General features: G+C 39.8%; 1 protein-coding gene across 4 annotated transcripts in view; it reads left to right on the forward strand.

The window, feature by feature from the left end:
- DTNB (dystrobrevin beta) overlaps positions 1 to 23,654 on the forward strand; it is a 114,736-nt gene extending 91,082 nt beyond the window's left edge. For all 4 annotated transcript variants that reach the window (XM_039346062.1, XM_039346064.1, XM_039346061.1 and 1 more), the window contains 5 exons: positions 10,087 to 10,246; positions 11,296 to 11,385; positions 15,616 to 15,678; positions 16,379 to 16,414; positions 17,652 to 23,654. In XM_039346062.1, the coding sequence (XP_039201996.1) occupies positions 10,087 to 10,246; positions 11,296 to 11,385; positions 15,616 to 15,678; positions 16,379 to 16,383 (318 nt within the window). In that variant the 3' untranslated portion in view covers positions 16,384 to 16,414; positions 17,652 to 23,654. The remainder of the gene's footprint in view (positions 1 to 10,086; positions 10,247 to 11,295; positions 11,386 to 15,615; positions 15,679 to 16,378; positions 16,415 to 17,651) is intronic.
- Positions 23,655 to 23,860: the final 206 nt, after the last annotated feature.

The following is a 23,860-nucleotide window of genomic DNA, read 5'->3' on the forward strand; positions in this document are numbered from 1 at the left end:
TCATCTACAACATTTTAGCAAAGATCTGAACCTTTTTTTTTTTTGCCAGAATTGACAAATATTTGGAATTGATTATAATTCCCTCCATCATAATTAAAGTTCCAGCTGAAGAAAAGCAGCCCTAAAGCAAAATGTATATTCAGTGTTGCTATCAGGAAAGGCCTAGAGTAGAAACAGAAACATCTAAAAGGATTCCAGCCCTGCTCATGATATCAAGCTGTACATAGACTGAAATTTGTTCAGGAAAGATAATAGTCCTTTTAACAAGATTGTCATCTAGCATAGAACATGAAGCTGCCAATGAGAACCTGAACAAACTAGCCATAAAATCTCAGCCATTCTTTGATTTCCCCTTAGAATTACCCTTGGTGTAAAAGGTGTTAAAATCTTTCCAAGCCTGAGAATATTAAATGTGGAAAAGTGCCCATTTTTCTGCCCCCGAATCAATCCTATTGGCTTTGATATGAAGAGCCCATGAAGGTAAAAGGTGAAAGATGTATAAGATCTGAAGAGAAATATAGCAATAGCATTTAGACTTATATACCACTTCATAGTCTTTTACAGCCCTCTTGCTTTGCAGCTGTCTTCCGCAGTACCTTTTTCAAACTTGGAAACTGTCCTATCTGTAAACAAATCACTAGCCTGCAAGGACAGATTATCTATCTAGGGTCTGTAATCTCTGCTCTTCAGGCAGAAATTAGGTGTCCAGTTCAGCCCCTCTACTCTAGTAAGCCTCCATGCTATCAGCCCCCTCTACCACAAAGATCCTGCAGGAGAAGGGCAGTGTGGACAGCTGTGGGATCTGGCAGGGTGAGAGCTGTGAACCATAAATGCAAAGCTTTCGCTGTGTCCCTGCACAACAGTTACAGTGCCCTTGCTGACCTTAATAGGGACATTAAGGAGACAGGTAAAGGTATTTGTGAAGATAACCCAAATAAGCAGGGGATTGTGGTCCGAGATGAAGAACTAGATTTCGACAGGGAGAAGTGTGAATCAGGTATTACACATCAGTCATGCAAGAACAGAAAGGCATCCAAAAAGAGAAGCTATCTTCTGGTAGGTGATTCAATTATAAGGGATGTAAATTTAGGAAAGGACACAGAGGCTTCGAAAGAGGTCAGGTGTCTTCCAGGTGCTACTGCCAGTAGGGACAAGAAGCGTATTTCTAATATAATCAAGAATGGCAGCAAGGACTGTGATGTGGAGGCTATTGTACATCTTGGCACTAATGATCTGTCCCAAAAAGATGTACTCTCTGTGCAGAACGATTTCCAGAGCTTGGGGAAGGAACTTAGCAGAATAGGCTGTAAGCTTACTTTCTCAGAGGTTTTACCAGTGTATAAGGAGCAAAACGGAAAAGGCCAGCGCATAACACAATTCAATATGTGGCTAAAGGAGTGGTGTAAAGGGGAAGGCTTTGGATATATTAGTCACGATGTCAGTAGCTGGTCCAATCAAAAGATGTACAAAAGAGATGGTTTGCATCCATCAAAAAAAGGGACTGAGTTACTCGGCTATAAATTCACAGATTTTCTGGAGGGAAATTTAAACTAAACAGCGGGGACAGGGAGTTAATTGATACGGAACAACCCTGTCCCCAGCAATTTAAAAATTATAGGGCTATCAGTGCATGTAGCATAGATGTGTGTGTGGACAAGAATACCAACCTTGCTATCAAGCAAAATGAAGCCTCTAATAGTGAGTGCCACATAAAGTGCACTAACCAAATAGGTGGTAAGACAATAGGGGAACTCAGGCACCACATAGGTTATGTAGAAAGTAAACACAGGGCTGGTCATAAAGGACTCAAATGTCTATACACCAATGCACAGAGTATGAATAGCAAACAGGGTGAACTAGAAATTCAGGTTAATGAGGGCAGATATGATATTGTTGCCATTACGGAAACATGGTGGGATGAAACCCACACATGGAACACACAGCTAGAGGGATTTAAATTATTTAAAAGAAACAGACCAAATAAAAGAGGAGATGGAGTTGCTCTCTATATAAGAAATAACTACATCTCTACAGAAATAGAGCACAACAATGATTAAAACTGTCTTAAATGCATTTGGGTCAATATAAAGAGGAAAAAAATGACATTGCCATAGGTGTGTACTACAGGCCACCCAGCCAAACAGAGGAAATAGATGAACTTTTTGCTAGTCAGCTAACTAAAGTATGTAGGAAGCACATCACAATAGTAATAGGGGACTTTAACTACCCTGACATCAACTGGGAGACAAACTCTGCACCAAGTGGAAGATCAAATAGGTTCCTGACAAACCTAGCAGACAACTTTGTCTCCCAAAAATTAGAGAAGGGAACTAGGGGATTAGCCATTTTGGATCTAATTCTCACTAACAGAGATGAAATGATAGAAAGTGTTGAAGCCATAGGAACCCTGGGAGGAAGTGATCATGCAATATTGGAATTCAACATTATGGAAGCACAAGCAATAGGACACAATCAAACTTGAGTCTTGGACTTCAAGAGAGCTAATTTCAATAAAGTTAGAGAGGGCTTGGGAAGGATTCCATGGATGAGAATCCTCAAGGGGAAAACAACTCAAGAAGCTTGGGAAATTTTGAAAAGCAAGATAATAGAAGCCCAGTCTAGCACAATACCAACAAAGAGGAAAAATAACAGCTCTCAAAAGAAACCAGCATGGCTGCATAAAGAACTCTCTGACAAATTGAAAGATAAAAAGGACAAGTATAGAAAGTGGAAAGAGGGGCACATAACTAAGTCAGAGTATCAGCAAATAGCCCAAGTCTCCAAAGATGAAGTGAGGAAAGCCAAGGCTCAAAATAAACTAAGGCTTGTGACCAAAGTCAAAGATAACAAAAAAAGCTTCTTTCAACATGTAAAAAACAAGAAAAAAGTGAAGGAAATGATTGGTCCATTAGTGGGTGGAAAGTGGCAAGAAGGTGACAAGCAACAGGGAGAAAGCAGAACTATTTAACTCGTTTTTTGCATCTGTCTTTACACAAAGGGAAAAAACAGACCAACCTATCGAAAATAGTGCCATAAAAAACAGAATAGAAACGCAAGTTAAGATAGGCAAGAAAATGGTAAGTGAGCACCGGTCCAGCCTAGACGAGTTCAAATCGCCAGGACCAGATAGATTACACCCCAAGGTTCTCAAGGAACTGGCAGATGTGATCTCAGAACCACTGAACTATATTTTTCAAAGATCCTGGAGCACAGGGGAACTACCAGAGGACTGGAAAAGAGCTGATGTAGTTCCCATCTACAAAAAAGTGGAAAAAATGGACCCAGGAAATTACAGATCTATCAGCCTGACCTCAATACCTGGGAAGATCCTGGAAAAGATAATCAAACAACGAATCAACGAACACCTAGAGGCAAACAAAGTCATTACTAAAAGCCAACATGGGTTTGTCAAAAATAGATCATGCCAGACAAATCTTATTGCATTCTTTGACCAAGTGACAAAATTAGTGGATCAGAGGAATGCTGTGGACATAATTTACTTGGACTTCAGTAAGGCATTTGATAAAGTAGATCACAACCTACTACTTGACAAGATAGAAAAATGTGGGATAGAAAGCACCACCACCAGATGGATCCGTAGCTGGCTGACTGGCCGTACTCAGCTTGTGGTCCTCAATGGAACCGCATCTACATGGAGGGACGTGTGTAGTGGGGTGCCCCAGGGCTCTGTTCTGGGCCCAGTGCTCTTCAATATCTATATCAATGATTTGGACGAGGGGATAGATGGGGAATTCATCAAATTTGCAGATGACACCAAGCTGGTAGGAATAGCCAACACTCCGGAAGACAGGCTTAAGATACAGAAGGATCTGGACAGACTTGAACACTGGGCGCTATCTAACAAAATGAAATTCAATGGTGAAAAAAGCAAGGTTCTACATTTAGACAAGAAAAACCAAATGCACAGGTATAGTATAGGGGGTACCTTGCTCAATAGTAGTAACTGTGAGAGGGACCTCGGAGTCCTAGTGGACAATCACCTAAATATGAGCCAGCAGTGTGCTGCAGCTGCCAAAAAGGCCAACACAGTGCTAGGCTGCATTAACAGAGGGATAGAATCAAGATCACATGAAGTGTTAATACCACTTTACAATGCCTTGGTAAGGCCACATTTGGAATACTGCATCCAGTTTTGGTCACCGCGATGTAAAAAAGATGTTGAGACTCTAGAAAGAGTACAGAGAAGAGCAACAAAGTTGATTAGGGGACTAGAGGCTAAAGCATATAAGGAACGGTTGCTGGAATTGGGTATGTCTAGTTTAATGGAGAGAAGGACGAGGGGGGACATGATAGCAGTGTTCCAATATCTCAGGGGCTGCCACAAAGAAGAGGGAGTCAAGCTATTTTCCAAGGCGCCTGAAGGCAGGACGAGAAGCAACGGATGGAAACTAATCAAGGAGAGAAGCAACCTAGAACTAAGGAGAAACTTCCTGACAGTTAGAACAATTAACCAATGGAACAACCTGCCTCCAGAAGCAGTGAATGCTCCAACACTGGAGGTTTTTAAGAAGAGACTGGACAGCCATTTGTCTGAAATGGTATAGGGTTTCCTGCCTGAGCAGGGGGTGGACTAGATGACCTCCAAGGTCCCTTCCAACTTTACTACTATTATTATTATTATATAGATAGTCTTCGATTTACAACAGTTCATTTAGTGACCAAAGTTACCATGGCACTGGAAAAGGTTTTCATACAACCATTGCAGCATTTCCATGGTCACATGATCAAAATTCAGATGCTTGGCAACTGACTCATGATGGTTGCAGTATCCAGAGTCATGTGATCACCTTTTTTGACCTTCTGAGAAGCAAAGTCAATGGGAAAGTCAGATTCACTTAACAACCGTGTTACTAACTTAACAACTGCGGTGGTTCACCTAACAAGTGTGGCAAGAAAGATTATAAAATGGGGCAAAATTCACTTAACAAATGTCTTGCTTAGTAACAGAAGAACAGTCAAGGACCATCTGTATTGCATATTATGTGTATATGGAATCGGAGAAATTTAGAGTGTATAAAGTTGCTTTGAATTTGTGCTGGAAATATGGAGGAAAAGTTTATCATATTTGATGAATGTGGAAAAAAGCCCAAAAAATTTGAACTCAAATATATGCATTAATTCAGAAGTTTTTAAAGACCAATGTATAATTGAAGCCAGAGACTTTTCTTTTGAAATTAATGGATAAAGAGCTGGGAAAAAAAGTCATGGAACTTTGTTTTTGCACACAATAACTGTACCAAGATCATGATATGCTCAAAGTGGAAAGGTTCAACACTATCCTCAATGAAGGAATGGTTGATAAAGATAATGGGATTTGCAGAGATGACTAAATTGAAACTCCTTTGATCAGAGAAAGACAACATTTACATTTTTAAAGCTTTTTTAAATTCCACTTTTATTATTTTTATAAAAACTCAAGGCGGCAAACATAGCTAAGTCCTTCCACCTCCTATTTTCTCAGAATAACCCTGTGAGGTAAATTAGGCTTAGAGAGACGGTTACTGGTCCAAAGTCCCTCAGTCGGCTTTTGTGCCTAAGACACAAGAAGAATTCCTAGTTTTCTAGTTTGGTGCCTTAGTCACCAGGCCAGACTGGCTCTGTTATTGCTGATTAGAAACCCCTTAAGGAATTTTGCATGAAATAGAAACAAATAACTTTTATTTTTTGTTTTGATGATTAGAAAATATTAGATAATAGAAAAGAGCTTTCTTGTAACAATAAGTTAAGAGATAATTATGCCATCGTATTTCTATGATTTGCTGCCGAAGAAATTGGAAGCTTCTTTCTATTTCTTTTTATTGTTTCTTTTTGCATCTTAGCTCTTTCCTTTATTAGTTTTTGTTAGTTTTGGTCTTCTGGTTTGAACTTTTATAATGTTTGTACAAAAAAGATCCGAAAAGCCCATGAAGAGATTGAATTCCGTTATTAGCTGTTATATACATCTTATTTGAAGGTCAGCTTAAAGTTTAGAAAAATAGCAACATCCACCATTATGTGACTCTGCCATCCGCCTTTGCTCTGACGGAAACAGTGGCAAAGAAGTCCAGCAACTGCAGTTTCAGTGGGAGAACCTGTACAGAGCCTACCTGAGTTGTTTCTTGCGTCAGGGGTCAACCTCCAGAGCACTCTTCAAATTTAGCTTTGTGAAAACTGACTTCGTCTCACCTCCAAGAGCATCAGATTCCTTTCCAGACTCTGTGACAGCAGGGTTTCTATAGTAGCAAATGTGATTCAAAGGTTGGGGCTGCTTCTGGTAAAGAAAACAGAGAATAAAAACCAGATGAAATGACACAAACTGAATATGGGAGGATGTGCAGAGGTTATGCATGTTAATGGGTAATTGCAGTATTAGTCACAAATGTTCAGTCCAAAACAGCCATGAGTGTGTCTCACTATTTGTGTACACATGAAAGACAAGACTTGCAAAGCTTACTTTACAGATCAATTAATAAAAGAACAGAGTTGAAAAGGAAAGGTTAAAAAAACTTTATAAGTAAAAGAAATGTGATTAACTTTCAGTTCAAGCCTAGCAAAAGCTGAGTTTTGCATAAAAAGGGGCTTACTCCTAAAATTATTATCTAGCTGGACGAAGCAGTAAGAAAGGTCGGTGTTTGCTTCTAGTTGGGACTTGGAGATGGCAGCCTCCCAAGAGTTGAAGTGTTTTGTTCTGTATTCCTTCATATCCCTTTGGTCAGCTATAATGTCCCAGTGTGCATTCATTGCATAGCTTGATCTTTTCCCCATCTGGAAAATCGGAAGTATTTTCATTCTCATTCACAAGAAATGATTCATAACGAAGTACAAATATCACCAATTTAATTTCCATGGTGAGTACAACCATGGTTTCTGTCCAATCATGATATCAGTGCTATGTTATTCAAATTATTTCTGACCAAAATAGTATATACTCATAGAGCAACATAGAATCTGTTATGCAAATCAGGTCTCAACAGTCTCTTACATCCCCCAGCCAGGCCGATGATTCAATTAATCTCCAAACTTTCTCCCCTGTGGTTTTTCACTATTACACCAACATAACTGAAGAGCTAATTCTCCAGAATCCATTCATATGTGGACAGTGAATACAACACATACAGCCCCCTTGAGAACACATTATCAGCTCTGTTTATGCATCATTTAATGCCAGTTGTGCGTATGCTGAATGTTTATGCTTTTGGGACAGAGTATGAACTTTAGCTGGGGAACTCAAATTTATTCTTCATCACTTGATATTTAGATAATATGTCAAAGTAGAATTCAGTTTATACAACTGTAGTAATTTACTGTATATACAACATGTTACCTTATAACAACGAGAAATATTTGATATGTTCATAATTTGAAATAAAATTATTAAGTACAAAATGTTACAATAAAACAGTTAAAGCATTCCAGATAGCTTTAATTACACACAGAAAACTCACTTCAGGGTGCTTTTGGAATATATAAAATTAATTTAAAGCCAGCAGTGCTAGTTTCCAGCAGTTTTCCATCTTTATTCACTAGTCCAGGTAAGAGTCAGTGTGGGACCATAATCTGTAATGCTAGTAATCTGAGTAAATTGATTGTAATATATAGTCAGCTTTCTGTCATTCTTTCCCATTGTCATGTCCTTGGTGCTTTCTGAGCTTGTTTGTTTGCTTGCAGATACATAATCAGTGCTATTGGCTATGGGATTTGCTCTTTGTTTGTATACAGTAGCTTGTCCTGCCAGTGTTGGTAGGAATGTGGTTTTCTCCTTGGTAGTTCCTTAGTTAGGATATTGTTTTCTGATTGCTCATTTTTCCGCTCATCCCTGCTTATTTCACTGTTTGTTGCTGGAAAGATAAGTTCCAATCTTTCCTTTTCCTTCTTAGCTTTTTTATTGTCTCTTTTGAAAGGTATGTAAATGTGGTTTGTCTCTATGTGTCTGTTGATGGCTGATTTGTCTGAATGCCAACTTTCCAGAAATTCCCTAACATTTTGGATTTAGCTTGGTCTAGGATGTTCACAATTTTCCAGTTGCAACTATGACTGAGTCTGATCATGTATTGTGAGATTGTTTTCATTGTGTCTTCTGACTATTAGTTGGATGCACTCTGCTAGTTTTCTCTATGTCTGTCCTGCATAATAGCTATTACAGTCCTTACATTGTATGTTGTAAGTGACTCTTGTTTTCTTTCTTGGCTACTAGGTTTTTTGGGTGTTTTGGAAAGCTTCAGTTGGTTTGTGTTCTATGGTGATGTCATGGCATTATAATTGTCTGTTGGTTGTTTCTGAGTTGTTTTTGATGTATGGCAGTATTATTCTTTTAATAGTTTGTGTTAGTTGTAATGGGTTGAATAGTCAAGCACTTCTTGACAAAGGTGTGTAGGTATTCAGTTTGTTGGAACATGTGATATAGGCAGTCTGTTTCCTTTTTCTAGTGTTCTGGGTTGTTGTAGTGCAGGGTGTCAAATTGCCAGCCCGTGAGCCGGTTGCATTATACGAAGGCCACACCCACCCCAGCTCCCACAATGCAAAAAAAGTCGCAATACATCGTAACATGTCATGTGATGCAACTAGTTTGACACCCATGTTGTAGTGCATTTATATTCATCTGAATAATGTATTTATGTAGCTCCTTTTGTGATAAGTTGGGTTGTTACTTTGATAATGAAGCCCTTAGTTAATGTGGGTTGTTTTTCAAACACTTGTATTTCTAATTGCCATTGTATCCTCTGTTGATGAGGATATTGAGGAAAGATAATGTTGTTTTCTTCTTCTTCTTTGAATTTTATTCCACTGAAGTTGTTGATTGTTTGATGTGTCTTCTCTCTAGTTACTCCCTTTTTATTATGATGAAAGTGTGATCTATATCCATACTTTTGTTGTATATATGGAAGACTATAGTTTCTAGATCAGGCATGTCAAACTCGCGACGTCACGTGACATCGCGTGACCTATTGGAGCTTTTTCTCCATTGCTGGCAATGGGGTTGGCGCCGTTTTGGGATGACGCATCCGGCTTGTGGGCCAGCAGTTTGACACCCCTGGATCCTGCATTACATTCTCTGCTAAGAGTCCTGAGAGTGATGGGTGCTTCTCTGATGTGCTGATATATTTTTCCATCAAACTAAATATAAATAGCGAAGCAGAGATTGATGAGATCCATGATTCTGAGCATTTCAATCTTAGTGTTTGGCTAGGTCAGGTGTGGTCTAGTACTGCTGTCTCTGGTTTTTCAGATAAGCATCTTTTACCAGCTGGGTTCACACAACATGCAAGCCTTGGCTAAATGGGATTGTATTGTTTGCAATTTAGTATATTGTAGAAACACAGCTGTTTCTGCATATAGTGTGAACCAGGCCACCCATTAAGCCATACAATGGTTTATTTATTATGGCATAGCATTTGATGTGATTGCAATTGTGTTTAGTAAATTTGGCTTTAGTATGCTGGATGATCATTGCCTTAGAGTGGAGAATTATATATTGACCAATCATCTAACACAGCATGAGGTTTAGTTATAATTAGGAAAGATCCTTTCCTTAGTGATAGCATATTTACTTGCAGGCAAAAGGATTCACTTCCTAGCCAGAGTGAAACAGCTTTTAGGAAGTAGAATTATTTATTTTTTTCCTGGTGCCTTGGTGAGCTGGGCTGCTAGATGAAATAAACCTTCCACAACTTGGTAGACTTCACATCAGCCAGCATAGCCATTTCTGAGAAGCCTGGAAGCTACCATTTCCCATATTTGGAAGACTCCCATTCAGGGGAAAGCTGAAGTAGATCAGATTGCCCAAATAGACATGAGACAGTTGCTTTCACTCCCAGGAAATTTGGGATTGTCTTAATGCAGCCTTCTCCAATCTACGTCTTCCAGATGGACCATGTTGTCTGGAGTTGATAGGACACCAGATTGGAAAGCATGCCTTAATGGCTTACAAACTGCATGTGCCGATATTCGAGTTTGCATGCTGTATGAGACAGAGAATGTTTATCTGAGGGTTTGTCACTCATCTTTGCAACGTAAACTGCTGGAGCTTTATTTTGGAAGAGCTGTTCTAGAAAGAAATGTAGTAACTGGGCTTTCCATTTATTTTAGGCTCAGGCAGCTGGTTCTCCACATACTTCCCCAACCCATGGGTCTGGCCGCTCTATGCCAATGCCAGTCAGGTCCACATCTGCTGGTTCTACCCCAACTCATGTACCCCAAGATTCACTTACTGGTGTTGGTGGAGATGTCCAGGAAGCATTTGCACAAGGTGAGCCATAATGTACATACCCTTTTGTGCATGTATACATAAAAATATGAGGGAAGGAGTGGGGAGGGGAGAAGATAAAAGTTCTAGAGTGCACAATTTATTTTTGGAAAATATTTTAAACCACACTTCTGCAAAAGTCCACCAAAAGCCTCTACTGTGTCCTTTAAGTGCTCCGCTGTTATTCCACTGATTTCTCTGTGCTTCACATATGCAGGGTTGTTATCTAGCCAATTTTGCGTGAGTCATGCAAACTGCTTGTTAATTTTCTCTTAAGTATTTCACTCAGTGGGTGATGGAACATGCTCAGATCCACTGCACTGCCAGCACCTGACTACCCAAGTACTTCTGGGAAGTCATCCCCATAGTCTGTTGAAAACAGCAAATGTTGACATTGCCTGGGGTGTACACAAAGTCCCCACTGGGACTGCTGCTATGGCAGCCATTTCTGCTGCCTCATTCCTTGTTTGCATGGCTTCTCCAGCAACTGCAGTTGGGAGAGTTGGCAGGAGCTCTTATGCAGCAGGCAGTGGAAGCAGCTATGGCTGATGTTCTCTTGCTACCATATCTTTTTTTCTAATACTGCCCCCCTCCCATCACTAGCTACCACCACCTCCTCAAGTCGCAGCTGCCTCTATCCTCCAGGAAGGCCAACTGTTCACCTATGGAAGGCACAGAGGCTATTGTTGCTGGTGCCATGATCACCACCTTCCAAGGAACTGCCACAGCAACCATACCTCTTCTCTTGTTCAACTTGGTCACTTTGGGATAATGAGCCAGGAGTCAAATCACTTGTTGACTAATCTACATAGTCAATGAATGTATAAGTGGGAAAACACCCTTAGGATCAGTTTTTGCATCAATGAAAGGTCATCAATATTTGCTGGAACTCAGACCATCCTAGCAAAGGGAGAACTTATATTTCGACCGGGGAATAAGAATAATTTCCACTTTAGTTATTGAAGTCCACAATAACTAAAGTATTATAGTGGTGTTACAGCCACTAATTTTCTTAGAACATATTTGCATATTACTTCATCACCCTTTTTCAGGAACTCGGCGGAACCTCCGTAATGATTTACTGGTAGCAGCTGATTCCATTACCAATACAATGTCATATTTGGTGAAGGAGCTTCATTCAGGTATGCAAGAAATTTCTATATTAATCTAAGCAAAAGACTCAAGGACACATTTTGGGTGCCGGTGATGTTTCCTGTAGTGAGGCTTTCAGTTGAGAAATTAGTGCAAATATTAATACAATTTTCCTTAACAAAATAAGTTGAAAAAAAATATGTTATTCTAGGGCAGTGTTTCTCAATCTTTAAGATGTTGGACTTCAACTCGAACTGAAATCTGCACATCTAAAAGGCACTGGGATTGAGAAATATCAGCCTAGGATGTTCTTTTTAAAATAAGCAGTAGATTAAATAAGTAATGTATTTTATTTACTTAATAAAGTATTTCCTACTTTAGGGAAAAATAAATTTAATAAAGCAAATAATAAAGTAGGAAAACTTAGGAAATAAATTAAAATTTGTATTTATTTTATTTATATCTTGTCTTTGTGCTAATACCGTAAGTATCATTTTGTTTCCCGCTTGTCTGAGCACATTTATTTTATAAATAAGATAAATAAAAGTATCTATATGCTTTGGTTTAAGGTATATATGTTCCATAATCCAACACTTAGTATCAAAACATAGAACAATTTTTGGTAGAATGGAAGGCTAGCAAGAGGAATTAATCAGTTTTAAGGATAGAGGTGAAAATATTGTAATTGCCCAAGTGGGCTGATGGAGAATGTGGAATATATTTTTCCTGAAGAAATTTAGATAGTTGTAGGTGATAATATGCAATTTGCTAAATATTTAGTTTCTTGATTTTCCTCCAGATGTGTTGTCTTTAATTCCCAAAGGCCCAAGGCCCACTCCACACTTGGGGAGCTTAGAGCGGTAGTCAAACAAATCTGGAAGACAGCCATAGTTTGAGGAACAGAGGCCCAAAAGGTACATGCATATATCAAGAGAGGTTAGCTTTAAAGGACAACATAGACATAATTCATTGACAAATTGAAATGTATCCTCTAGCACAAGGAGGAAAGACTGGATGCCTCAATGTAATATATTTTAGAGACAGTTTTGCAGCTGCCATTTTTTTTGAATGAATAATCATTCATAAACTACAGCTAAATAAGTGAGAATTTAGACCAGTGTTTTTCAAACTTGGCAACGTCAAGACATGTGGACTTCAACTCCCAGAATTCCCTAGCCAGCATGTTTACAGCATTTGAAAAACATTGGTATAGGCCTAACAGTTGCCAAGTTAGATAAGATTAGAATCCTATTCCTGGGTTCCTCTTTAACTACCCAAACAAACGTATAAGTTTGGTTCACAAATCTGGCACATGGATAAATCTACTTTCTAGGTAGACAAAATGCTAATTATCGGCTTCCACTAGAATATTTAAATATTAAACAGACTAGAATCAGAAATGCTGAATTTAATTTTAAAATCCAACCATATTTAGATTTAGTTGACTAAGTTTAGGAAGAATATGATTTTTTGAAAATACTTTACAAACCCATGTTACATGGCATATTCCTGGAGTTTTGCAAAATCAAGATATTTTCAGCTGGTTGAAAGCAAAATAATTGTATTTATCTTATTTTTTTTGGAGTAACTTCTAAAGAGGAAAATCTGGATGGGATAATTTGTTCCTTGGATGACCTGGCCACTAGGCAGTATAGCACTGTAGCTTGAGTCATACAAGAAATCATCTGAGGTATATAAGCATGTAGAGCTAGTTCTCTTTGAGCCATGGCCAAGCAAAGGAATAAGTCAGGCTAAACAGGTCACAAAAAGGTCACAAAATGCACTAGAGAAACCAGATGCTAGAGCCTGATCAGAATGCAAACTCCATAGGGAGGCCAGGAAAGATATAAAGTGAGAGTCCTGTCAACTCTGTACAAAAGACTCAGATTCCATAATAGAATTCCAGTGGGTAATAATAGCAGACACCCCCCCGAATAATTTAGTAATGGTCACAACCTGTCATTCTCCTAGCCAAAATGGCCACGTGACTTACATGTGATGAATACAACTAGGGAGGGTTCCTGAAGAAGAAGCTAGGTTTGGTGTCAATTGGGTGCTTGCTTTTGACTAAATTGTTTCTGCGATACCAATCTCAGAAGGGTCCAAAGCGTCGCCTCAGGCCCTCTAATATTTCATGCTAGTCATATATCCATGGCCTTGTGGTACAGGTAGAATGTGATACAATTACAGGAGCTTATAGGGTCTTCCATGCTCTGATAGAAATCAGACTGGGGCACTCCTGTGCTCTGTCGTATGGTAACTAAAACAAGGATTGTAGCAGACCAATAACTGTTCCTCATACTTCCAAATACATGGCACGTAGAGATCATACAATAATATTTTCATGATATTCTTCACATCTTTTTGTTTAGCTAGGAATTTGCTGAATTTTTTTTTTCAGAACCAATTCAGGCACACTTAGTCTCTGTGGACTCCAGAACTGCAGCCATTGGGTTCCAATAATATAGAATCCTGAGGTTCTGAATTGAATTGGCCAGACAGTTTTTCTCTAGTTGGGAAATGAAAAGATGCATACAAATTGTAAAAAGTAGGATTTGTTCTACCACCAGCACCCAGGTTTTGTGTATTGTACTGAGTTCTTTGCAGTTCAGGCAAATGACAGATGAAACAAACTGCAGGTACCCACTTTGATGAGAGCCAGACAAGGAGATCCTGGAAAGTATCTAACCTCTTCTCATTTGTGTAAATCAAGAGAAACAGTTGGAGTTAGGGCTCCCCAGCAGCTTATGGTGAGCTAGGCAGATTATGTCTGAAGTAGTCATGATACAACACCATGCTTCCCAACTCTCTTTAACTTTCTTGAACCTGGTTTCAAAACCTTACATCTGTATAATCTGATTTTGTTCTGGCTTACAGCATCCTGAGTGACTGTTAAAAGAGGTCAAGCCCTTATGAGAACTAAAAAGTGATTTTATTAGACTCAGCCAGGAAAGTCAATGGGAGATATGACTTAAATCCAGCCCTTCTATCTCTACAAAATAAAAAGCAGATTAGTTACAATGTTGCCTCAAAGGCCATAGGTCTTTTTATTTTAACAGGTCATTTTAAATGTCATCTTCCATGCTCCTAAGCAAACATATCTGATTGGTCTCAAAAGCAAGTAGTCTATACTTCTCTATAACATGCTCCTCCATGCTCACTTTGGAAAGTCAGATAAGTATGAGTTCCATGCCCTATGTTGGACCTACAGCAGCGGTGCAAAAAAGGTAGTCCCAGCATCCCTTTTTATGATGCCCCTAGAGTCCCCCAGAATAGGTGGAGCTAAAATATGGGCCCTTTTTTGCATTTTTTAAAGTTATAGTCAATTCAAGTTACAAAGTAACTAAGGAGAAATTTCCTGACAGTTAGAGCAATTAATCAGTGGGACAACCTGCCTCCAGAAGTTGTGAATGATCCAACATTGGAAATTTTTAAGAGACTGAACAACCATTTGTCTGAAATGGTATAGAGTTTCCTGCCTGAGCAGGGGGTTGGACTAGAAGACCTCCAAGGTCCCTTCCAACTCTACTACTACTACTACTAAAGTCAGTTCTTTAAAACTTATATAGGTTTTAAAATCCTGAAGCTTAAAATAGCCCTACTCATTTTTGGAATATAGTCCACAATTTAAGCCTATAAAATTGCACTTGTACACTCCTCTTATTACTCTTATTACTTTTCTTTATAGCAGTCTTGTTCCTCTTCTCTTGTGATATATTTCCTCTTTCTTGTTCTTTCCAACTTTATGTCCACCATATTCTGTTTGTATTCCAGCCCATCACTCCTTTCTGCCCTGTACTTAGGAAAATGTCTACATAGTGCACATTTTAAGAAATGAATTTTACAGTATAACTTGAAAACAACATACATGGTATATACAGAGGGTTTTTTCCTACTGAATGAACACAATCTTTAGAATCTTGTTTAATTTATTTTGATGCAACCTCTGGTCAGGAAGGGTAAGAGGACTGTAAGGTATCCTTTGTAGAATGTAGCATTCAATTCTTTTAATTTCAGGATTCTGTTTTCTGTTAAAAGGATGCTTGGTTGTCCCAATCTGGTTGAAGGTTTTTGCTTCTGGGCTCCAGATAGAGCCTGTGATCCAGACCAAAGCTGCCCTCTCTGTCTTTGTTGGTCATGCCGTCTTGAAGAAGGAATTGCACCTTGAGTCACCCATGGAAAGAGTAGCAGAGTTTCTTAAGTCTCCTGCCATTACAGCTCCCTGCTTCCTAGTTGCCCCCTCACTTTTTCTCATTGCCACTGGCTTTTTTCTGTCTTAGGGGGAGAGGAAGGAGGTGAGGAGGAAGAAGAGGAGGACAAGATGCAGAATGGGAAGGACCGAGGTAAAAGCAAAGCTGCCGTGACTCCTTTAAACGAGTATTTGGCAAGTTTTGGAATGTGCCTAAAGAACCTAACACACTTCAAATTTAAAACATGTCAATGATTAATCAGAAAACTGAATTTAAGTGCGCATGGCACAGCTCACCTTGGTCCCAGTATGAGTTGGTCCTGTTGTGGGAATGTATATTTGCCAGCTACAGCAGAGGCTACACAAATGACTCTTTTAGCATCTAGTTGTAATGATCAGCTAGAAGGCTTGCCATTTTAACTTCTTACATTTTGGTTTAATCAGCCTTAATAGATGTGAGGTACAAAAACAGCTCTGCAAAGCCTAATATGGATGGAGACCAAAAGGAAGCATTTACAATGTTAGTTCAAACTCTTTTCAGGACACAGAATCTGTGACACTGAGGATGTCACAGATATGATTGACTTTCATATGTTTGTGCACACATATTTGGTCACCTATTGGTGTAGTTCTTCCACTAGACATTTCATAGTTCTTTATTATTAGTGGAATTTACTGAACAGTGCACTACTAATTTAGTTGCCTGATTTGTCCTTGGATTACTAATTATTTTTAAGTTTGTTTTAAAAATTGACTAGGACCTAATGCACATGCTTCTTTCAGAGATATAATGTTCACATTTTAAACATGAAAATGAAAATGACTTTTACCAAACCTTTCTTTGTTTCTTGCAGGTTAAATAAAAAAATCTGGACCAACCAGAGGTTTAAGTAAGTGTATGGCCATTCTGTTCCAAGCAAGCAGAAGCCACTGTAATTCTTACAGCTCAGTCAGAAACATTGTCCACCATTTTCTCTTCATAGACAGACAGAGAATAAGATAATAGCAGAATAATTAATATAGGTGGGGTGGGGCAAATATCCTGCTACAGAGTATTTATGTGCCTTCCTATTGGTTGATTAGTGTATTAAAGGCTGGTAATTGGTTGTTGTTTTCTTGTGCTGCTAAGCCCTGGTGTTGATTTACCACCAGCTTTTCAGGTACTTAGGAGCTGAGGGCTTGGCAGCTCAAGGAAACAACAACCAATCACCAGCCATCAACACACCAATCAATAATAGGAAGGCACCACATAAATCTGATCCACAGAATAGCCCAAAGCACATATTCCGAATTATTTTCCTTTCTCTGTATGTACATCCCAGAGTTTACACCTAGCACATCTGAAACATTAAACTTACGTTCTGCACCAGAGCTATATAATGAATGGGGACAATCTTAGTGATAAACTGTCCCACATAGTATAGGTGATATGTAGTTCAAATTGTGACATTTGTAGCAATCTTTTGGATTTCACAGAACACAGAAGTTTCTGCTGCCAACAAAGCACTAGTGTGGTTTAGGCATATCCTGACAGCATTCATTCAGAGAAACCAGATGCCTATTTCAGCATTTCATATTTATGATCAGACAGAAATCCTGTTTGGTAGCTACCTCAAAGGGAATAGGATGGGAGAGGGATTGGGCATGTGAGAAATCCTAATATTGGAGACCTCACTGTGATGAGTTTTACACTCTCAGTATTACAGATCTACTAGTGCTTAGTGGAATTATGCCCATCTTGCTTAAAATGCTTTGTGCTTTACTCTTGCAGTCGGCTAAGAGATCCCACTGCGTTTCTAGTGAAGTGCTGATTCAGAAGGAATTTTTCTTTCATGTGGGTCTTGGAGCCCTCAAGGAATCACCTACTGGGACTATGATCTGGAAACAATTTGAAATGCCTGTAGCTTTTTAAGGAGATACACATGGCATGTATATGCAGCAAACAGAAACTTGTTTGAAGCCTCATTTAATGTTTTTGGCTCTCTACCTTGACAGTGGGAGAGAGACACAAAAAGAGGGAGTTGGCTAAACTGACCACTTAAACTAATTTTTAGTCAGATTTAAAATTCTGTGTGCATATCTCTTATAGGGCAAGTGTCCTACGAGATTCTCTGTGTCTTGATGCAGGTAACAAGGTGTGAGCTCCTATACTAAAGATGTCTCCACATCCTTCAGAAGAGGCATGATCCAACTGACACATCCACCATTGTGAAGCTGTGACTAACAACAATTGCAGGGGAGCAGTCTTCTTCCAACAGACACAATGGCTTTTCTGGGGGGAGGGCAGGGCAGGGGCATCTCCTTAAATTTGCATGTCCTATTTCTGTAGGTGTTCAGTGCTAACTGGACAGAGCCTCATCTCTGTTTCAATGAGAAAGCTTTTTGAATAATGGCTTCTGAAAATGCAAGCCGCCTTCCTGTAAATTGTCCCCATTCTCTACCTGGGCTTCATTGTTCACACCTTATCATGCTCTGGCAGTTACATTTGTGATCTTCAAGTCCCCCATGTGCAGACTTGCAACCAGCTGAATTTCTTCACCAAGTAACAGAGATGAATGCTGGCTGGGGATTCTGATATGGCGGCAGCTCCTCTTGCCTTTTCAGAATGGTGGCTTTTGTCTGTGAATGGCAGGTTGCTTGGGTTGTTTGTGAATGCATGTCACACAGTGCCAGTGAGAAGCAAGGTGTGCCAGATGGTGGGGTTGCCAGGAGGCAACTGACCTGGGTACCATTAAAGATAGTTTAGTGGTAAATGGATAGGTCTGACCTACAAGGTTAATCCAACTGGAGGTTTTTCTGTCAGTCCTGTCAAAATGAATGAGAGCACCACTAGAGCATTATCACCACCGTGCCCCTGTGCAGCTGGCTTGTTTCAGTGAGTTGTGGCCTAGTAGATGGTGCCCTCGGTTTCATTTATTCAATGGGCATTAAAATGAGCATTTTCACCATGAGCATTCTAGTGAGTCTTGTGCTTGTCCTGATATCAGGAGAAGGATGGGAGAAAGATCCAGTATCTGGCAGCTACCTTTAGAGAATTCTCAGAACAGGTGGTTTTGTGGTTGTCGCCTTATATGATGGCTTAGTGAAAGAAAGCTGTTTTAAGCAAGTACTGCTATCACTCAATGCCCTTTCCAACATCAAATGCCAGTCAGCCTGCTGCTCTGGTGGCTGAGAAACCTTCTATCATTCCCTTCTATCCATAGTGATTCCCTTTTTCTTTCAGAAGCTTGCTCTGAGGGAAATGTGGAGTAGCCTTGGAGTGAACTCTGACTAAGCTGGCTGGGTGTACTGGTTCTCCAGGGAGCAGACTTACAATTTCCATATTGCCTTTTAGGGGTTAGAGAAAGTCATGCACAAATGTTCAACTGTTTTTGAAGATCTGAAACTCCAGTTTTAGGACCAAGAGCTTCACTTTTCTAAAGCCCCAATTTGTACAGTCATATAGGACATTCTACATCTGTCCTATTTTGTTGATTCAGATTAGGTAAATGAAGTGCTACTTAGCCTTTGTATTATAAATAGTTGCCTGTAGCTATAAAGATACACACAGGCAAATATCCAAAGCCGGGATTATTGTGGCCACAGCAAAACCTACAATCAGAAATTGGGGAATTTTTAACCATTTTGTTTTAACCATTTTACCAACGCAAGCCATACCTGATTGGAACAGATTAGAGGTTTTCCAATTCAGCAGTCATATTTAGGTTCCTCTATGGTGACTTGCCTCCATCATGTATAGTAGATGAGCAGAAAAACATAGCTAAACCTAGTAGATGCCAATAGTGAACCATTTTTGTAGAGTTCTAAGGAAAACGATTTAGAAATCTGCATAGTCACCAAGAATGGAGTCAATTCTAGAGGCTGTTTACCTTGTTGAAAGTACAAAATCATTACCATTATCAATGTACTGGTCTACTGGTCAAAATAAAAAAATCTGCCTGTAGATCCTGTTCTGTCTTCTGCTCAAGCCTGGAGCACATGACAGCATAATCCCTGCTTAAGAAACATTATTTCCATCTCCTGCCAGTCTAGAAACCAAGAGGTCATGCTGGATGAGATGGTTTGTTAGATTTCACACTAGGTCCTCTATGCACAAATGTGCCAGCTTCAGGAGGAGGAGCAGCAGTTTTCAACCAGCCTCAAATTGCCATGTCTGTCTTTTGCAGCTGAAAAGGCCCTGCATTTTAAAGCTTCTCTTCCTGCTGTCAGCTACCTCCAGAGAGCAACTCTCATACAGTTGTATCTCTGCCCTTTCTTGCAATCCAGTCCAGGAAGTGATTATAACAGAAAGGCTCATTTCTGCATGAAATTCCAAGATCAGTGGTTCAGGCCATGACAAGACAAATAAGGGGTTTCTACCCTGCACTTGTGTCAGTGCCATGTGTCTGGATCACTTCATCCACAACACATTTTTTAGCCTACAAAATAATTAACATATGCTTCATATTACTGGAATTGAAGGGCTTCTGTATTGACTTTAAGGCATTTTCTAAGCTTTCCTGACAGGCTGAGATGCATAGAGGAGCTAATAGCTCATCCTTCCATCTGTATTCCCCAAGAGCTAAGGAAGTACTTCTTTTCCCCAAACTGCCCTTCACCTCTAACACTTGGGCTTAGGAGACAGGTACATCACTGAGCTGTTGGCCAAAGTTCAACAGCCACAAAATCCTGGAGGAGGCAGTGTCAAATTGAACTGGGTTCCCTCTCTTGTACAATGAAGAATGCCCCTGAACACACATAAAGTTCATCTGAGGATCCTGCGTGGCTCTGAATTGCATCTCTGACCTAGTTGAAAAGAGAAATAATGAAAAAAAAGTATTATGTGGCAAGAAATAGGCAAAATAAGGGGTCAAACTCTTTCTCTGCCATCCATTGCTAAGGAACATCTTGGCAATTATATTACTGAAGCTGAAGATGTGCCCAAGACTACTGGTTTAGCTAGCTGGTCTCCAGAGAATTTGGCGTTGCTGTTCCAGCTGCCCATGCATGCTTGCCAAACCTTCTGGCTCACTCTCTTCTCTAGGTATGAACTCTTGCAATTCAGGCAAAACATTTTTGGCTGCTGGGATTTGGCAAGGAGAGGAATCTGTTCCAAAGCATTTTGCAGTATGCTTTTCAATATGGTGAATGTGCCTTTGAAAGCCAGGAGACAGACAGATCTCCCAACTGCAGTTGAAAAAGATCTGCTCTCGGGGCCTGTGTGCAGGGCTTAGTGCTATCTAATATTTTTGGCTGGAAGAAAACCAGTCATCTGTTTTTCAAAATGCTGTTCAGTTGCTGCTTTTCCAGAGATCCAATGAAGTTGGGAACTTAGCTATACTTAGACTGTGTTCACATGACATACTAATCACCAACAAGCTAATCCAGGCTTTGGGATTAATTTATATTTCAGTGTATTGTGTGAGCCAAGAAAAATGGGTAATTGAGTAAACTATGTTTCAGGTAACCATGGATGGATATTCTGTAGCCAAAGTGTGTTACTGTAGGGGGTGGAAATTTTTCACTGAATCAAAAGACATTTCTTTTGAATCTAACTTGTGGTTTTGAAATATGTGACCAAGAAAAACCTACAGTATATGGCTATTGGTTTATGAGTTTAGGAGCGCCAAGATTGTGGGGCTGGAGTCAGATCCAAAAAGATGGCTTGTGAATGGGAAGGAACAGAGAGGCATCCATCTTCTTGTGGCAGTATGGCACTGGAAGCAGGGACAATGCAGGCATTGAGTCACATGATAGTAAGATGGGTGGCATGTAAATGTAGTTAAGGTGAGCCTCCTCCTTCAGAAGCCACTGCGTGATTCTGCTGCTATTGGGGAAGACCAACCTTTCAGATCCATTGTGCACATCTGATCCACAATGCTGAGTCAGTAGAATCTTCACATACCATGGCATAAGTGTAGTAAAATAAATTGCCTCCAGAAAGGGAGCAATAAAGCTTCTCTGAGGTTTCATCTAGGCTGGCTAGCCTTTGGAATAGAATTTAGTCTGATCCTGATAAAGAAAGGACAGAGCAGGTATGTCAGATGTAGCAGATCTGAGAGGAACTGAGTGAAAAATCTTCCTATGTTTTGCTTCTACTGTTCTGGCAATCGGCTCTAAAGTAAAACAAGTCATTATGATCAGGCTTGTTTTCCTATTCCAAGGATATGTCAACAACCTGCCTTAAATTGTTACTTCAGGATCAAAAGAGCTCCTTTTGAAAGGAGGACATTAGGTTTTCAGGAGCCCCTGCTTACCAGAATGCCCTCTATTTATGTCATGTTAATTGGTGTTAGTATTGGGTAGTAAAGTATTGGGGAGAAGGGGAAAACAGCACTGAATGAAACAAAAGATAACCAAACAGGAAGTTTCAACCTAGCAGACTAGAGCACTTCAAGATACTGTATGGGTACAGATGCCTGTCCCTACACAAGAGTTTGCATAAAGATGTTAAACATGGGAAAGGATCATTAACATAGATTAATTGAACTTTCCTCAGAATAGATGTGTATTTAAAATATTTTGGTAACAAAATGATCCAGTCGCTGTACTCTTGTTCACTTTCTCTCTCCTTCCCTCCCTCCCTTCTCTCCCCTCCCCCCAATGGCAAAGTTTGGTTGCTTTACTTGATCCACAATTAGTCCCTCAAAACCAGCTCCTTGGAGAAGGCAACTGAGAAGAGAACTTGGTTTTGTTTATCAGAATCACAGAATAGACAAGTGTGAATTCTTGGCAAGCTGTCCATCATCCAGATTTCTCTATGTCTAAGTAATTTGGTATGTGGGTACAGGGCACTTTGGTAGGTATGAGTGAATGACCAGAAAAGATAAGCAGACCCAGTAGTAGTCCGGAGGCAACAGCTTTGATAGAGCTCTGGGACAGCATGGGGGGGGGGCTAACTGAGGGGCTTTGCTGTTCCTATTTTCTGGGTGACCTGGCTTGCAGCTGTGGGAGAGAGCAGTGGATAGATTATGAGAGCAGATTAAAATGAAATAAGACTTCTAGCCAGCCACATAGACTCGTAGTTCAGAAAGATTTTGCTCTGCATGCAGAAATTAAGCTCATTTGGGAAAGTTGCTCCTCCTCTTTAGTGTTCTCTGAAAGGAGCAATTCTCTTCCTCAGGACATCCTGGAAGGGACAGGGAAGAACCTATGTTAGTGAAACTGTCAGCACATGTCTGGGAACTGGCATCAGCTGGCAAGAATTAGAGATTGGCTGTCATCATACCACACACCTACTTTGGTTACTGAATTTTCTATAGTTCATCCAGCCCCATTTTCTAAATTCATTCAGTATGTTGACCCTAGACTAACACCATGATAACATAAAACTAAAATAATGTAGCTTCACATGTTGTGCAAGTGCAGCTGCTGGTTCTTTGATACAGCCATGATGTATCTAGGCATCTGAGTGAAGTGTGATTGAGACAAGACATGCTAGACCAAACAGGAGGCAGAACAGACCTGCTTCCACATAGAAACTAAAGGCAAGCCAGCCAGTATTCTCCCTAGGATACAAAGAAGGTACTGGAGCAAAGCTTCCCTCCCACTATTATTCCTGGATGCTTTCAATTGGTTTGGCCCTTGCTGATTTTGGCTTGCCAATGCTGCAGTGTGACCACATTATCACTGGGGTAGGTATGATCCTGTACAAAGATACGGAAGGCAAGCCAAATATGCTGATTGTTACCAAGATGTAGTGGAGGACTGTGTTTTCCTGTTGAGACAGAAAACAGGCAGAATTTCTCTAGAAATGATGATGTGGAGAGCAAGGAAATTGTGCACTGTGTATGTGTGAATGTAAGTATGCATTCTCTTTTTGACATCCTGGATCTCAAAAAATACTAGCTCTAAAACTGGCAATTAATACTTCCTTGTCTACTACGCAGCACACCAAAAGCTAGGCTTGGTACAATGAAAACCAATGTGAGGATGAATGTAATACCAGTTTACAACTGTTTTCCCATTCATACTTGAGTGAATGTGTATATGTGTGAGTACATATGAGTGCATGAGTACAAATATTTTCACTACAGTTTGTTAAAATATATGGGAGATTCTGTACATGTTGGGAACAAGTCTAATAGAAAGCTGTAAACTAGAAGCCATGTTTTCTCATCTGCCAAATATTTAATAAATGAGTCCTATCCATCTCTTCTTTTTTTTATTGAAAAGTTTTATAAAAATTACAGTATACGCCCCAAACCCCACCACCCTAAACCCCCCCTCTCCCTCCCCCACTTCCCAGAGCTGAGTACAGGGTTACAAATATAATAATCAAACTCTAACTAACATTAACCCACTATATAAATAACCAAGTCCATAATCTGCTTTAACTCCCTATCCATCTCTTCTTG

The sequence above is a fragment of the Crotalus tigris genome, unplaced genomic scaffold (assembly GCF_016545835.1).
Source record: "Crotalus tigris isolate CLP2741 ecotype Arizona unplaced genomic scaffold, ASM1654583v1 scf7180000017987.690289119674:8195010, whole genome shotgun sequence".
Lineage (NCBI taxonomy): Eukaryota > Metazoa > Chordata > Lepidosauria > Squamata > Viperidae > Crotalus > Crotalus tigris.